Source organism: Lissotriton vulgaris, chromosome 7, assembly GCF_964263255.1.
Source record: "Lissotriton vulgaris chromosome 7, aLisVul1.2, whole genome shotgun sequence".
NCBI classification, from domain to species: Eukaryota; Metazoa; Chordata; class Amphibia; order Caudata; family Salamandridae; genus Lissotriton; species Lissotriton vulgaris.
In genome coordinates this window covers 590,518,282-590,531,584 of record NC_141695.1, presented here as the reverse complement: position 1 = coordinate 590,531,584, position 13,303 = coordinate 590,518,282, and the positions used below count along the sequence as shown (strand labels likewise).

Genomic DNA, 13,303 nt, shown 5'->3' with positions numbered 1-13,303 from the left:
GGGATTATGCATGTATGTGCAAGAAGTTCAGGAAGCAGTGTAGGGGAATGAGAGGTGGTTAATTCATTCTCCAAGTAGGCGCTTCTGGAAGGTCAGCAGAGTGATAATGTACGGGCCCCACCTGCCAGGCTGACATTGTTCGATGCGATACAGTGAGGTGATAAACCTAGGCTATGGTATATTGGCCAGTGACAGATTACACATGGGAGGAGACATCCTAATAACCATAGGAGGATGAGTTAAGCCCCTTAACGTATGCTACTCTGAGCGTGACGTATGGCTGAAGCAGAGCAAGGTGAAATGTGTTAATTATACCATGAAAAGAGGAGTGTCATGTGCTAACAGTTTAGATAGCCTTGTTGAGGAATAAGTGCAAGTGGTGCTCGGTAGTGGACGGACATGGAGGGAGGCCGTAAAAGAAACATTTTGGGTGTACAGGACAGTTGCGTACTCTCCCACCAGTAAAGATACATCTGGAGAAGGATGGGGAGTAAAACGTCGACAGCAGGTTGGATAGATAAGAGTGAGATGGTGATTGTGGACAGAAGGAAAGCAAAGTGAAAGTTGAAGGCAAGGTGGATCATGTACACAAGTGACATGTCCAGATGTTGGGTGGTAAAGCTGTAGAGTGTCAAGTGGGCGAGAAGTGGGTGTAGACAATGCAAAGGTTTGCACAAAGGAAGATGATACTGTGCTCAATCAATCAATCAATCAAGAATTTGTAGAGCGCACTACTTACCCTTAAGGGTCTCAAGGTGCTTGGGGGAAAAAAGGAGGGTGGCGCTAATGGTCGTATAGCCAGGTCTTGAGTAGCCTCCTGAAGGTCAGCAGGTCTTGGGTCTTTCGTAGGCTCAGTGGGAGGGTGTTCCAGGTCTTGGCAGCGAGGTGGGAGAAGGGTCTGCCGCCGGTGGTAGTTCTTCGTATGCGAGGGACGAAGGCGAGGGCGAGGTCAGCGGAACGGAGCCGGCGGTTGGGGATGTAGAAAAAGAGTCGCTGTTGAGGTTGGCTGTGTCAGTGAATGAGTAGTCCCCTTTCCAGTGGGTAAGACAACCCTTTATGTGACTCGTGGTATGGGGGAACACAGGGGAGAGAAGAAGGAGCTGGGTAAACGCAGAATAAGCAGATAGAGCACCTTTTCACTCACTCAAGGGGCTATGTTTTGTACCAGTGTTAAATTTCTTTCCGTTCAGTAAAATGAATTCACTGTAAAGCAATTAGGACATTGGAGCTGCTAGTAAAGTGTTAGTGGAAATCTAGAATCCTGTTGGGTGGTTTGTCAGTTGTGGTTGGTAAGGGAGGAATTCACGTGCTGTACTGCACAGGGTGTTTTCTCTGTAATAAAGTACCCTTCAGTTGTCTTAGGTCTGCCTCTTTAGGCACCCCTCTGCATACCATGATGTTGATTTTTGTTTTTATAAATGCTTCTTTGCATTTGACTTCTTTTGCAGGTCACAGTTGTTCTGCTAATATGTTTCCAATAGTTTATGTGGCACAGGTTGCAAGGGGAAGTACCTTTTATTTTCAGGTGCCAAGCCGAGGACCTTGTCCATCCTGCAAGTTTATTATGCTCCATACAATGTGTGTCTCTTCTAACCTCGATCTACATTTAGCATACCTTGAAACCGTTTGGGATCTGCCTTCCAGGCTCTTTACAGCTTTTGAAATCCTGAGGGCACATATCTATTCACCAGACTGAAATTTGACCTGGTTACCTTGGTAACCAATTTATACAAATGACTCTTCCTAGCTTCAATAAAGGCAACATTTCTGAGGGTAATGCAGTACCACTCTAAAAGCTCCAAGGTCGTCATGTGTTTCCAGAATCATAGCTTGGTCTTCACAAAATATGTCAAAACACACGTTCATTAATGGAACAGTGTTTTGACTGGTCTTTATGAAAGGGTATGGATTGCGAAAACAGGGGACGTGTTGCTTTTTTCAAGACCAAATAGAACCCATTAGGCGCATGATTTTACACAATGGGACAATATCAAAGGGGACTTAGGAGAGACAATGGAGAAGACATCCATTGCACAGGGCTGTGACCAATCCCTGTATTTCAAGACTTTTTGTGAATTCTACTCTAAATGTGTGCATCATTTGTCAGGGTTAATGGACCACACGAGAGTTCATTAAAGCAAAGATGTGAAATGCCATAGAACATTGAATAACAGATGAGCTTTGACACTGGGTTCGAATGTTTTCTCTGTGTTCCCGCACAACACTCTCTTGACACCCATACACCATTTGTTCCTGGTCAATGCAGTATGATCACTGCATACTGAACAAGCTATTGCACCATTAATTATTCTTCCCAGTCTTTGTGCTCATTGGAACACATCTATTAAATTATAGAGCAGGAATCACTGACTCGCTCACAGAAGAAGCGGGATGCATACTTTTGTAATAACTAGATCATCAAATGTTTGAAGTGGTATTGGAACTAGAGGGAGCCTAGATGATGAGCCCTATTTGGTTGGCTCCGAATTCATTAACACCGCAAGAACAGAGCTATGATATTCTTGACATGCCTAGAAGCAAGAATATTTTCCCTGGGTGCAAGAATTTACATCTTCGTGGTAAGCAAGGTCGGTTCTCGGGTGGGAAGTGAAGAGGATCTGGCTGTTACCTTCCAAAACATCTGTGTTAGCAAGTCTGAATTTGTAGCAGAGACATGATTTTCATACACTACCCAGTATCAATGAGTGAAGTTATATGTAAGGGATGGCATTTTCGAACAGTGAAAACTTTCTAGTGAGTAGAATTTCATATTTCGGGGTAATAAGTAGGCTCCCTGCCTACTTATTACCCCTCAATATGAAATTCTACGAATGAAGTGAATTCATTAGTGAAGGGCTTCATTAACCAAGAAGCTAGGAGTTTCCTCGACCAAGGGAGCCATGACAAACCAGTTCTGGTGGTCTAGACTACTTTACAGGTAGTGGCATGGCTTGAGGCCTACCGGAGAGCCTGTCATGTGAATGGAGTCTGTATACTTTTCAAGTTTTCAAAGTGTTACCAGTTCGTTAATATTCTAGGTTAATGAATATTAGTTCACTAAGTACCCTGTGTCCAGTTTATCAACAACTAAGCTATTCACGCAGTGACATATTTTATGAAGAATGTTTTCTTCCAATGGGATTTGCAAGAAACCAGTTTGTAGTAGTATAGGGGGACCGCAATATCAAACATTTCACTTTTCCCGTTATCACCCACAGGAAAATGGATTTGTGGAATGGTTAACTGTTCAAGGAATGAAATATGGGCATTGCTGAAACTTTGCGTTTCTACTTTCAGACTGTTGATCAGGTTAGGTTACTCACGGGAGAGAGATTTGTACAGATTTGAATCTTTATTGGCCTTTCATAGAAGGGGGGATTTGCACACTAATAAGAAGACCATGTGAGCAAGAGTTGAGGTATCCCAACATAGGCAGTAAGAGAAGTCCGATAAGAAGTCAAAATCAGTTATATAAAAATCAAACTGCATGATTGGACCAAAGTGTGTCCAATATATTTTGGACAGTTAATGGCTGCTGTTTATCCTGACTGAAGATGGCAGAATATGGATGCAACATAAATGTTGAACATGGGGCGAGGTCTGAGTTAACAGTGAGCGGAGCAGGCGTAGTGACTCTACGCGAAGTTCCACGGAGTTGGGGAACAACTCCGTGGAACTTCACTCAGCTACAAGCCTTCCCCCTCCCTATGTAATTATAAAGTAATAAAAAAGGTACTTACCTGTCGTGGCTGCCTCCTCCTCGCTATGGCTGCTCTCCTTACTCGTCCTCGCCGTCCTTCTTCTTAGATAACCCCTATGGTGTACGGCTTGCGTGTGTTCTTTGTTTCTGTGCCCCACTGTAATAGGGCATGGGCACAGAGGTAAAGTGATTCCCTCATTTGCATGGGGCACACCCCCATGCAAATTAGGGAATGCCCTCTGCAGATAGTGCTAGGCTTTGTGTCCCAGCGCTATCGGTATTACAGAAGGGGACGCACAAGCGTCTGTGGCTCCTTCTGTAATACCAAAGTGCCCTGGGGTGCAAAAGGTGGGTGCAGATGTCCAATGCACCCCTGGGGCGCTCTCTGTAATACGGCCCTTATGCAACCTTTTGTAAATAGAGGGCAATAATCTGTGCAAATGGTTTTCTGCTCATATTGCACATTTTATTACTGCTTGTGTTTTGTTAGTAATTGCCATTATAACTGAATTCATCCTGGTGGTGGTTGCTCATATCAACATAGAAGTGGGCGTCATTTGTGCCAAACTCCTAATCCGAGTAAGTGTGAATACTGATACAATACCCACCCATTTTAGCACTAATTCATAGTTCTAAAGGACCTGCCAAGCATGTTGGATATGGTAATTTCACGTTTTCCATTACTCAGTATTGCTGTACAAAACAAAATCCCAGTAGGATGTACACCCACTTGACCATACCTTGCTCTGGGGTACTTTCTTGAATCCGTACACTTGATAGGCTATTAGGGAGTTCTTCATGGTGTTCACAGTGAATCCATAAAAGGAGGTCTTGGTGCCAACATCCTCCTCAAAACCCTCAGTCACTGCTCCATTCAACCTGAAACAAAAACCAGCGAAAGATTGCTAGGAAGAGGCACTGAATATTGAAGTAGGTGTGTAACGAGCAAGAGCAGCATTTTAAATGTATGCTTTCGTCTACTGGTGACACACTAAGTCTGGAGTACCTTCTCACCTTTGTCATTGAAATGTTTATGCCCAAAAAAGTTCTGATTGTGCAGATTAGGGGATCCAGTGAAATCTGAACCGATATATTACGTGTCCCACATGAGAAGCAAGTAGATCAGAACTCAGTAGTTTTACTTTCCATTCAGGCACTTTAAGGCCTACCTCTATAGTCTGTATTTCAAAACTACAAATAAAAGAAGATTATAAAAAAAAAGATGGTTTACACTACTCACACAGGAGATCTCTGCATGGAATGTCTTTATTCGTCCCTTGGGTGTGCCAACCTTTCTGAGAGGGCTCCACTATCTGCTCTATACAAATGCACCACTACGATACCCTGTGTGGTTTCCATCTGCTCTCTGGCAGCACATCTCTTTATCTTTTGTCCTTGGATACTTCAAAGACTAGTGAATGGTGTCTCCCAGGAATAAGGACATCAGCCTATGCACCTGGTGAATGATAGCCTGTGCTCTGTTATAACTCCAATTGCAATGCATGGAAGACTGTGGCTGTCAGAAGCATCCCCTGGCAGGTAGAAGAACTACCTGAAGCCTGTGAGTCCTAGATCAAGAGCAGGCTGCAGTACAGAGAAGCCATCTAAAGGTAGAGTGCGGCAGACCCTGCTTGGCTCCGGATGTCCTGACATTCCCTACTATCACCTGTATCATCCAAAACACAACCTCCCACGTAGAGAAAAGGTCTTTGTAGGGCCATTAACCTCATTAGACAAGAGAACCAGTGACCTGACTGCCTCTACTGACTGTTACCAGGAGATAAGAAGGGTGCATCAGCCCTGAAAATAGGGATTGTCTCTCTAATTCTGTTTGAGAAGGTAGATGATATGCTGAGCTGACCCTATGTAAGCCTGGAGGTCCACTTCGACTACCAGTCCCAAAGTACCAGCCAGGGAGGTACAGGAGCTCTCAGTGGCTGCAGTGAGATGACAATCACAGTTATATGCATCTATCGTCCTGCTGATGAGAATGCCACCAATGTGATTTAGCCGACATCCAGTGGAGGTCACAGGCTGCAAGTGTTTCAGTTCACCAGGGAGTGTGTCGAGGGACCTCTTTGCCCATCTCACTCAAAGAAAAAAGACTCCAAGTGACTGCTGAACTGCTTTCACTCGGATTATTCTATGGAGAATAGCTATCTTTCCTGACTGTTGGGCTGCATTCTCATTTACTTGCAGACTGCAAGCAGAATTTCAACCGGAAGTCTTTCCTTCTCCTTTTGTGATGGCCAGCGTGTTCATTCTTTCTATCACTGCCTACACTTAGCCTCAGACTACTACCTACCATCAGTGCCCAGGATGCATTACTGTCATCTGCAAGGTCGGATTGGGAAATCCAAGCAGCACTAGAAATGTTTTTGGACCAGCCCCTGGGGAAACGCCTGATGCCCGTTATGGCCAGTCTGGCTCTGGTTATCTGCAAACACTGTGCAGCCCATACTCTCTGAATCTTTCTCCCTGCAGCAGCATGAATGATTGTTCTACTCCAGGGCCCTACTGGAATCCAATTATATGAGTAGGAGGCACTCCTATGTAGCTCTAAGCACACTGGGCCCCACAGTGACCGTGTATACAGGGGCGTAACATAGGCTCCTGCAGCTTTGCAGAACAGAGGGTCCCTCAACCCTCCAAGGGGCCCACATTCAGCCCAAGGCCCAAGTATATCTTTGAGGTAAGGTAGAATCAAAGGCATCACATTCTGCGGGCGGGGCATTATTTTGCGTAACCCCACTTAATGTATATAGCTATTAATTGTCTACTCGTAATTACCATTGCCTTTTCCCAAGGTTAGTCAATAAAAAGTGTTTGTTCATAGTACATTGTCCATGATGATTATCTGCAGAGCAAGTAATGCTTATGGTACAGTGTACTTCAATAATTCAACTTTGCCTTCTTTCTTTAAGGTATTCTGGCATTTCCATATACTGTTCTTATGTTCCCTGAAAAGGTCTAAGCACTGGGGCTTTGCACAATCACCCCACATGCATGCAACAACAGAGGTAGGCTTTTTGCTCAATAGATAGCCAGTTTGTAACCAATTTATTGGTTTCATCCTTTCATTCAGGATGGGCAAAGACGACGAAATGCTACACGGATTCCGATCCATTGCATAATCAGAATCCCACTTTCTTATAATGGCCTCTTACAAATCAAATACGACTTGCTTTTCAGGCTGGGAACACTGCCCGTAACCCCAGTAGATGTGGGAGATGTACTGCTTCCTTTGGTGTCCATACCCCACTGATGTTCAGCTTCTCCATATGAGCTCCCATCCCATCCCATACACGAGGCGTACGTGGTGATGGTCACTGTTGGCGCTGGTGTCATGAAGGGTCTTCCTGCCATTTGTTCTGTTCCACCAACTAATTTCATCCTGCACTCTCTGCGTGACAACTACTATATCTACCCAGCTCTTCGTTGCCTGTGACCATTGGTTTTGGACCCATCCCTTATTGTCTCATGTGTAGCCCAGCATGTGGTATTAGTGGTATGCAGAAAGCCTTCCTTCCTGGTAATTTCCTCACAGCCCTCACTGTCAGAGATTGACATTTTTGGTAACAGAGAGCTTCTTGTGTTATAGCCAGGACTCTTTTCTCGCATGTAAATGCCTTCACTTGTATTGCGTTTATTTTTGCTCCCAAGAAGAGCTTCTCCTATTCTGGAGTGGGTGAAGACTTCTCCATTTTTATTGTGAACCTCAAACTGTGGAGGGTCATCATCACTGTTCTTAGGCTATTTCTGCACCTGTGAGCAGAATTTGCTCTCACCAGCCAGTCGATTTAGAAGGGGTACACATGTAGTCCCTTTCTTCTCAGGGGATTGGCTATGGTCTCCAGGCACTTTGTGAATACTCTGGGAGCGGAATTTATGCCAAAAGGTAGTGCTGTGATTTGGTAGTATGTTTTGTGTAAAATGAAGCACAATAACGTCTTGTGCCTGTGATTCCTTGCAATGTGTAGATAAGTATAGTTTAAGTCTAGGGTTGCAATGTAATCCCCTTGCTGGAGTTGAGGGATGACCTCCTGTAGAGATGTCATCTTGAACTTTTGTGTTCTTATGAACTTGTTTAGGAAGTGGGGGTCTAGAATGGGCAGTAGTGACTGGTCTGGTTTTCGGTATCAGGATGTATGTTGAGTAGATTCTTTGATTGATCTTTTTTTAGGGGCAGCTTTTCTATTGTTTGTTTCTGTAGCAGTTCTTTTGCTACCGGTTGAAGCTAGGTCTTGTCTTAGGTCATGTGGGTGGTGTGCTTTGGGACCTAGTTGGCGGGTGTTTTTCCAGTTCTATATAATAGCTGTGTTGGGTGATGTTGAGAATCCATTAATCCGATGTAACGTCCCGCCACCCCTGGAAGTAGCCTCATATTCCGCCTCCACAGGTTTTGTGTGGGTGGTTGGAACTCCATATTTAGTGAGTCACTTGTTTGTTGCTGCCTCCCCTCTTGACAGCTCTCCTTTGCCTGTCGCTCACCATTGTGGTGTTTGAAATTGCCATTTTTGGGCAGGTGTTTACGCGTGGCTGATGTGTTGGCAGACTTGATGTGTTGTGAGGATTTGAAAACCTCCACTTCCCAATGGTCTTCCAGTAGGGGTGATTCCCCTTCTCTGCTGCCCTTAAGCTATAGGGCCCCTATCGACTTTGCTGTGTCTTTTTTGATTTGCTGCAGTGTGTCATCTACTGCACTTCCAAAAAGGTGTTCACCATTGAGAGGAGTATTGCTAATTTTCCCTCCCTAAGTCTTTCTCCTCCTATGCGCTTTCCATCAAAAGCTTTACCTTATTCAGAATTCCTGGAGTGAGGCTTCAAAGTCATTCTTCTTTTGAAGGATTGTGGCCATTTTAGCCTTGTTCTGTCTTCTCTTGCACTCATATTTGAGTGCGCGTTCTTCGGTACCGAGTGTATTTACTGCCCTTCTCTTCGGCATCGAAGTTTCGGCTGCTATTGGCTGTATTGCCAACTTCTTGCTTTTCTCTCGACTTCGATCATTTTTTGACGTCAGTGTCTTTGAGACCCTGCCATCTGTGGTATTCTTTGTTTGGTGCGCGCGGGGATCCTTTTGCCTCAATTGGTCTTCTGTCCTCAAAACGTTTGGCACCCAGGCAGTCTTTTGTGATCTAGAATCCAAAACATTCAGCTCGACTGCTCCCAACTTTTTCAGTGCTACCTGAGTGCACCTCTCCTTTGATGTCCTGCATTTGCGCTCAACGTCGATGATCTCTCTCTCTCGACATCCGAGCACTCTTCTCCAGCCTCTTTGGCAGCATTATCCTCCTCTACGCTTGATAGTCCGAGGTCTTGGTTTCCTTCTGCTCCTGCATGGTGTAGTGTGCTTGCCTTTGCTTTTCTCATGTACTCGGCATCTTTGATTTGAATTCTTCGCAGGCCTCACAAGTTGGAGTTGTGATCTTTCTGCAGTCAAAGATTGCACACTTAGGGGTTGTTCCTCTTTGCAAACTTGTGGTCGCACTCTGGACAGAAATGGAAAGATGTATTATCTATCTCACGCAGAGCAGCGGTCCCACTGTCTATGCAGTCTTCCTTCTCAGTCTTTTGCTCTGTGCATGTTCCACTTTCTTCATTGTTTTAGGTGGAAGTTGGTGGAACTCTTTGGAAAGGATTCTCTTCCTTGGACTATCATGATGGCATTCTCTAATTTTCGAAATTTCCTCGATGATTTCTCTTTTTTGCTCTTCTTTCCTTTGATTTTTGGAGAGCTTCAGAGATACTTTCAGACCTAATGGCAGAAAAAAGAATCTGAAGATGGCAACCACGAAAGGAGACTTCTGAGGAGTGTGTCTGACATCAGGACAAGCTGGACTAAGCACCAAATGGTGTGGGACATTTATGCCCCACAACCAAACAAAGAAACTAAAGAAAAAGCAGGGAGAAATTACTGTAAAAGGGGAGTGTTCCAGACGCTACCAATAATGTACAGCATGTGAATCCAGAAAAGATTCACACTGCTAAATCCTCCCAGGTAAAACCCTAGGGAGGGCCAGGCATGCTCACTAATCCTTGCTAGGTCTATGAAATGTTCCTCAAGTGATTTTAGTTCCAAGTCCAGCCCAGGTTCTAAAGTAAGGGTGGGCAGAGTTGGGAGACTGCTACAATGCGGAATTCCACTTAGTTTATTAAGAACTCAGTGGGTTCCTGACCCCCAGATTGCCACCTGCTTGGCTTACCTGGTGCGTTCTCCACCGTGCCCAGGCTGTCCTCCTCCTGGCTGTCTCCCCTCCTCGTCGGTGCAAAACCCCTTTTCTGTACTGTTGTGTGGCGTTTTAAGCTCAGAGTGAATTTTCCCGATTCATGCCCTTATATAGGTACAATTCACATTGCTCTTATATAGGCATAGAAATCAAACCCTTATTTAGGCATAGCCTAGGCTACCCAAATACAGGCATGGCTACTTCCACCCATACCAAACGTCACAACGACTTATTGGAAAACCAGCTTAAGCAGTCAGGGACTTCCCCTTGATTGAATATTGATTTGTCCAAGAACTCAGTTACTTCACAAAGAACAAGGGGTTCTTTCCGGACGTTCATATGCCCGACTTTACGTCAAACTATGGCATTCCTAAACACCTCAAGGTATAAATATACCTTCACTTGCTCTAGCAAGATACAGTGGTTCAGAGCAGTTCGAAGACCTACTTGCCCGACGCAGCTCGCTACAGCAAGTGCAGAAGGAAGCCGACTCTCCAGCTGACGCACTGATCAAGAAGCTGCCTTTCTCCTGCCGAGAATCCAGCTGCAGTGTTTCCGGCTCCCCTTGCGGATTGTTGGGAAATCTAGTCCCGAGACAGAGATACCAGACCTCCTTCATTCTAACAAGGTATGGAGCTGATTAGAACCTAGAGAAACCTTTGGTAGATTCTTGGCAAAAAACTAAACCTATGCTACACAATACTTACTTCTTCCCTCGTACTAGACTTAGGTTAGGTACATTGGGGTAGGTGTATTTTAGAAGCACCAGCTGAGTATTTTAGTCTAAGTTATTTATGTATGTACCATACAATGCTCTTACAGTATTATTTCATATTACTATTTACGCTGTATGCATTATACTTTGCAGTCTGCATAATGATTGTAGCAGTTCACCTCTCTTGCATGAGAAAGACGACTGTTCAATAAACCCTTTTTATAGAAAACGCCTGTCTCTCTATTTCTCTGCAACTTTGTAGAAATGAAGCATGCACGATTGACTGGGTGAAATACTTATCTATTGTTTAAACGACTCTGAGAGATATATTCTTATTCTTGGGAAACAAAGTTGTCATGTTTATGCGGTTGTCAGAAACTAATCCCTTCTTGTGAATTCGAGAAAGTTTCTAGTGACCTGAGTTAGCTGGCACACACACAATTAAGTTTAGTATATTCGATAGAGACCTAGTTGACCAAAGTCCAATGTCAAATCTATAGGATATATTATTCCAATGCGCAGAGCCTATTGGGAATATAGGAACTACACAACAGTACATCTTGGGAGGACTGCCCATGCGTTTGTGCATGCGCAGTCCTCCCAAGACGTACAGCATAGGGGTTTTGGACTGATGAGGAGAGAAGACAGCCAAGACTCAGGGGGAGGACAGGCCGGGCATGGTGGAGAATGCACTAGGTAAGCCCCGACAGCCTCCTAGGGGTGGGTGACAGGGGCAAACTCCGCGACGCTGTGGAATTGGAGTTTTTGTTGAACTCTGCGTTCCCAGCAGAGTGTGGAGTTGGCAAAACTCTGCAAACTCCGCTGGCGGAGTGGAGTTCACCACCCACTCTTATTCTAAAGGTAAAAAATGGGGCCAGCATAACAATCTGTTGTTCTGAGAAGTGCTGAACTATTTCATTCGTAAATCTTACTTCTATTAAATAGGTAGAGGTTCTCAGACTGCTTCTGAAGCTGTGCTAGTCTGCTCATTGACAATGCTCCCTTGCTTGATCAGTATTGTACATAGTCAGCAAGTCCTCTGAGGGTGCTCCATGGTTTTTAGCATTGCAACAGGAGAGCCCAAAGATGTTCTGCTAAGAGGGTGATCTCAGAGTGTACTAGTAATCATACTTTATTGTGGTTACTGCTCCCTCAGAGTGCATTGGAAAATACTTATTGCACCTGGATATGAAAGAAATGATCATATTTCGGGAGCTATTGAAGGGACAGTGTGTTATCAATATAGAATTCTTCCACAAATAAGCTCTTGCAATCTCTGATGAAGTTCTGATGAAAGGACGAAATGCTTTGACTGGGCTGAGAATTCACAATATATTGCTTAGAAGAATAAAGATTTACTTCACACGTAAATGGCTTTGGTGGCCTCAATGGACTAGATAAATAACTGATTTTGATATTTTGAATTGATGCTTTTATTTAGGTTTTGTATGCTCCCCCTTGTAGTATGTTTTTTGGTGATTTCAAAGAGGGCCTTTAGGCAGTAGAGCCCCAGGGTTGAATGCATACCATTTACCTACTTTGATGGACTAGTCACTTGTGCGTTATTTGGAGCCATTACTGCTTCTCTGGTGTTGGTATCGAATATAGCATGTTACAACGCATGCTTTTACGCCGCGTTCCATTACAACGAGGTCATTACAACGACTGCATTGTTACAACGCAATACCTTTACAATGCAAGTCATTAGATTGACTTGCACTAGATGGCGCTCCAACATTAGAAATAGTATAATTTACTATTCCAACTCCACCTTGCGCAACAGTAGGGAAGGTGCTGGAATAGTAAATCATACTATTTCTTAGGTTGGAGCGCCATCTAGTCTAAGCCGATCTAATGACTTGCTTTGCAATGGTATCGCGTTCTAGCAATGCGGTTGTTGTAATGACCACGTTGTAATGGAACGTGATAACAACTGTGTTGAAAAGGTCGCTTCCTATTGGCATCACATTTGACATATGCAGTTGGGATTTTTAGTCAGCAGCACTTTGTAGGCTGAGATTTGTGAGCCCAAACCTACAATGGAAAAAGATAAACTGCAAGACATGCAAAGTAAAGCGCTAGAGGCTAAAAATCAAGGACTGCCAGGTGGGGTGGGGGAGGGGTCACAAGGGAGTGTTGCAAACTAATGTCACAGAATGGATAGTCACAACTGGGATGCTTGACCAAGGATAGCAATTTCATTTCTCATACCTGAACACAAAGTCATGGGCATCTATGGCTTTGCCTTGTCGTGACCCATTCAGGATGCCCCCGTTCCCGACTACAGAACAACGCACGCACCCGTCCTGCGGTTTAGCGTCAAACATCCAGCTGTTGGCAGAATGGTTCAGAAGCTTCAGGGTGGAGGAGACAACTGAAAATAAATGGGGAGAAAGAGTTATGTTAGCATCAATGTGTTGCAAAAACTTGCCATGTGCATGATGATTGGAAAGTACACATTCAAACATTACGCTCAGCTGTAATTGCAATATTTTTTAGAACACCCAAGTGTCAAATCAGAGGACATATGTTATCAAGTGGGATGTGTAAAGTGACTTTCTGTGTCCTTTTCAGCTTTGCAGAATACCCTGGGAAAATAAAGATTTTGGGTTGGCAAAAATCAGGGTTGGACTGGCCTACAGGGCAATGAGGCAGTGCCCG

The 13,303-nt window shown here is 44.3% G+C and overlaps 1 protein-coding gene across 3 annotated transcripts in view; it reads right to left on the bottom strand.

Moving 5' to 3' along the window:
• Positions 1-13,303, bottom strand: part of ST6GALNAC2 (ST6 N-acetylgalactosaminide alpha-2,6-sialyltransferase 2) — a 260,660-nt gene that overhangs the window by 19,009 nt on the left and 228,348 nt on the right. For all 3 annotated transcript variants that reach the window (XR_015297498.1, XM_086930684.1, XM_086930685.1), the window contains 2 exons: positions 12,854-13,016; positions 4,441-4,579 (listed from right to left, as the gene is read on the bottom strand). Coding sequence is in view for 2 of the 3 variants with exons in the window: in XM_086930684.1 (XP_086786810.1) it covers positions 4,441-4,579; positions 12,854-13,016 (302 nt within the window). In the remaining variant the exon portion in view is untranslated. The remainder of the gene's footprint in view (positions 1-4,440; positions 4,580-12,853; positions 13,017-13,303) is intronic.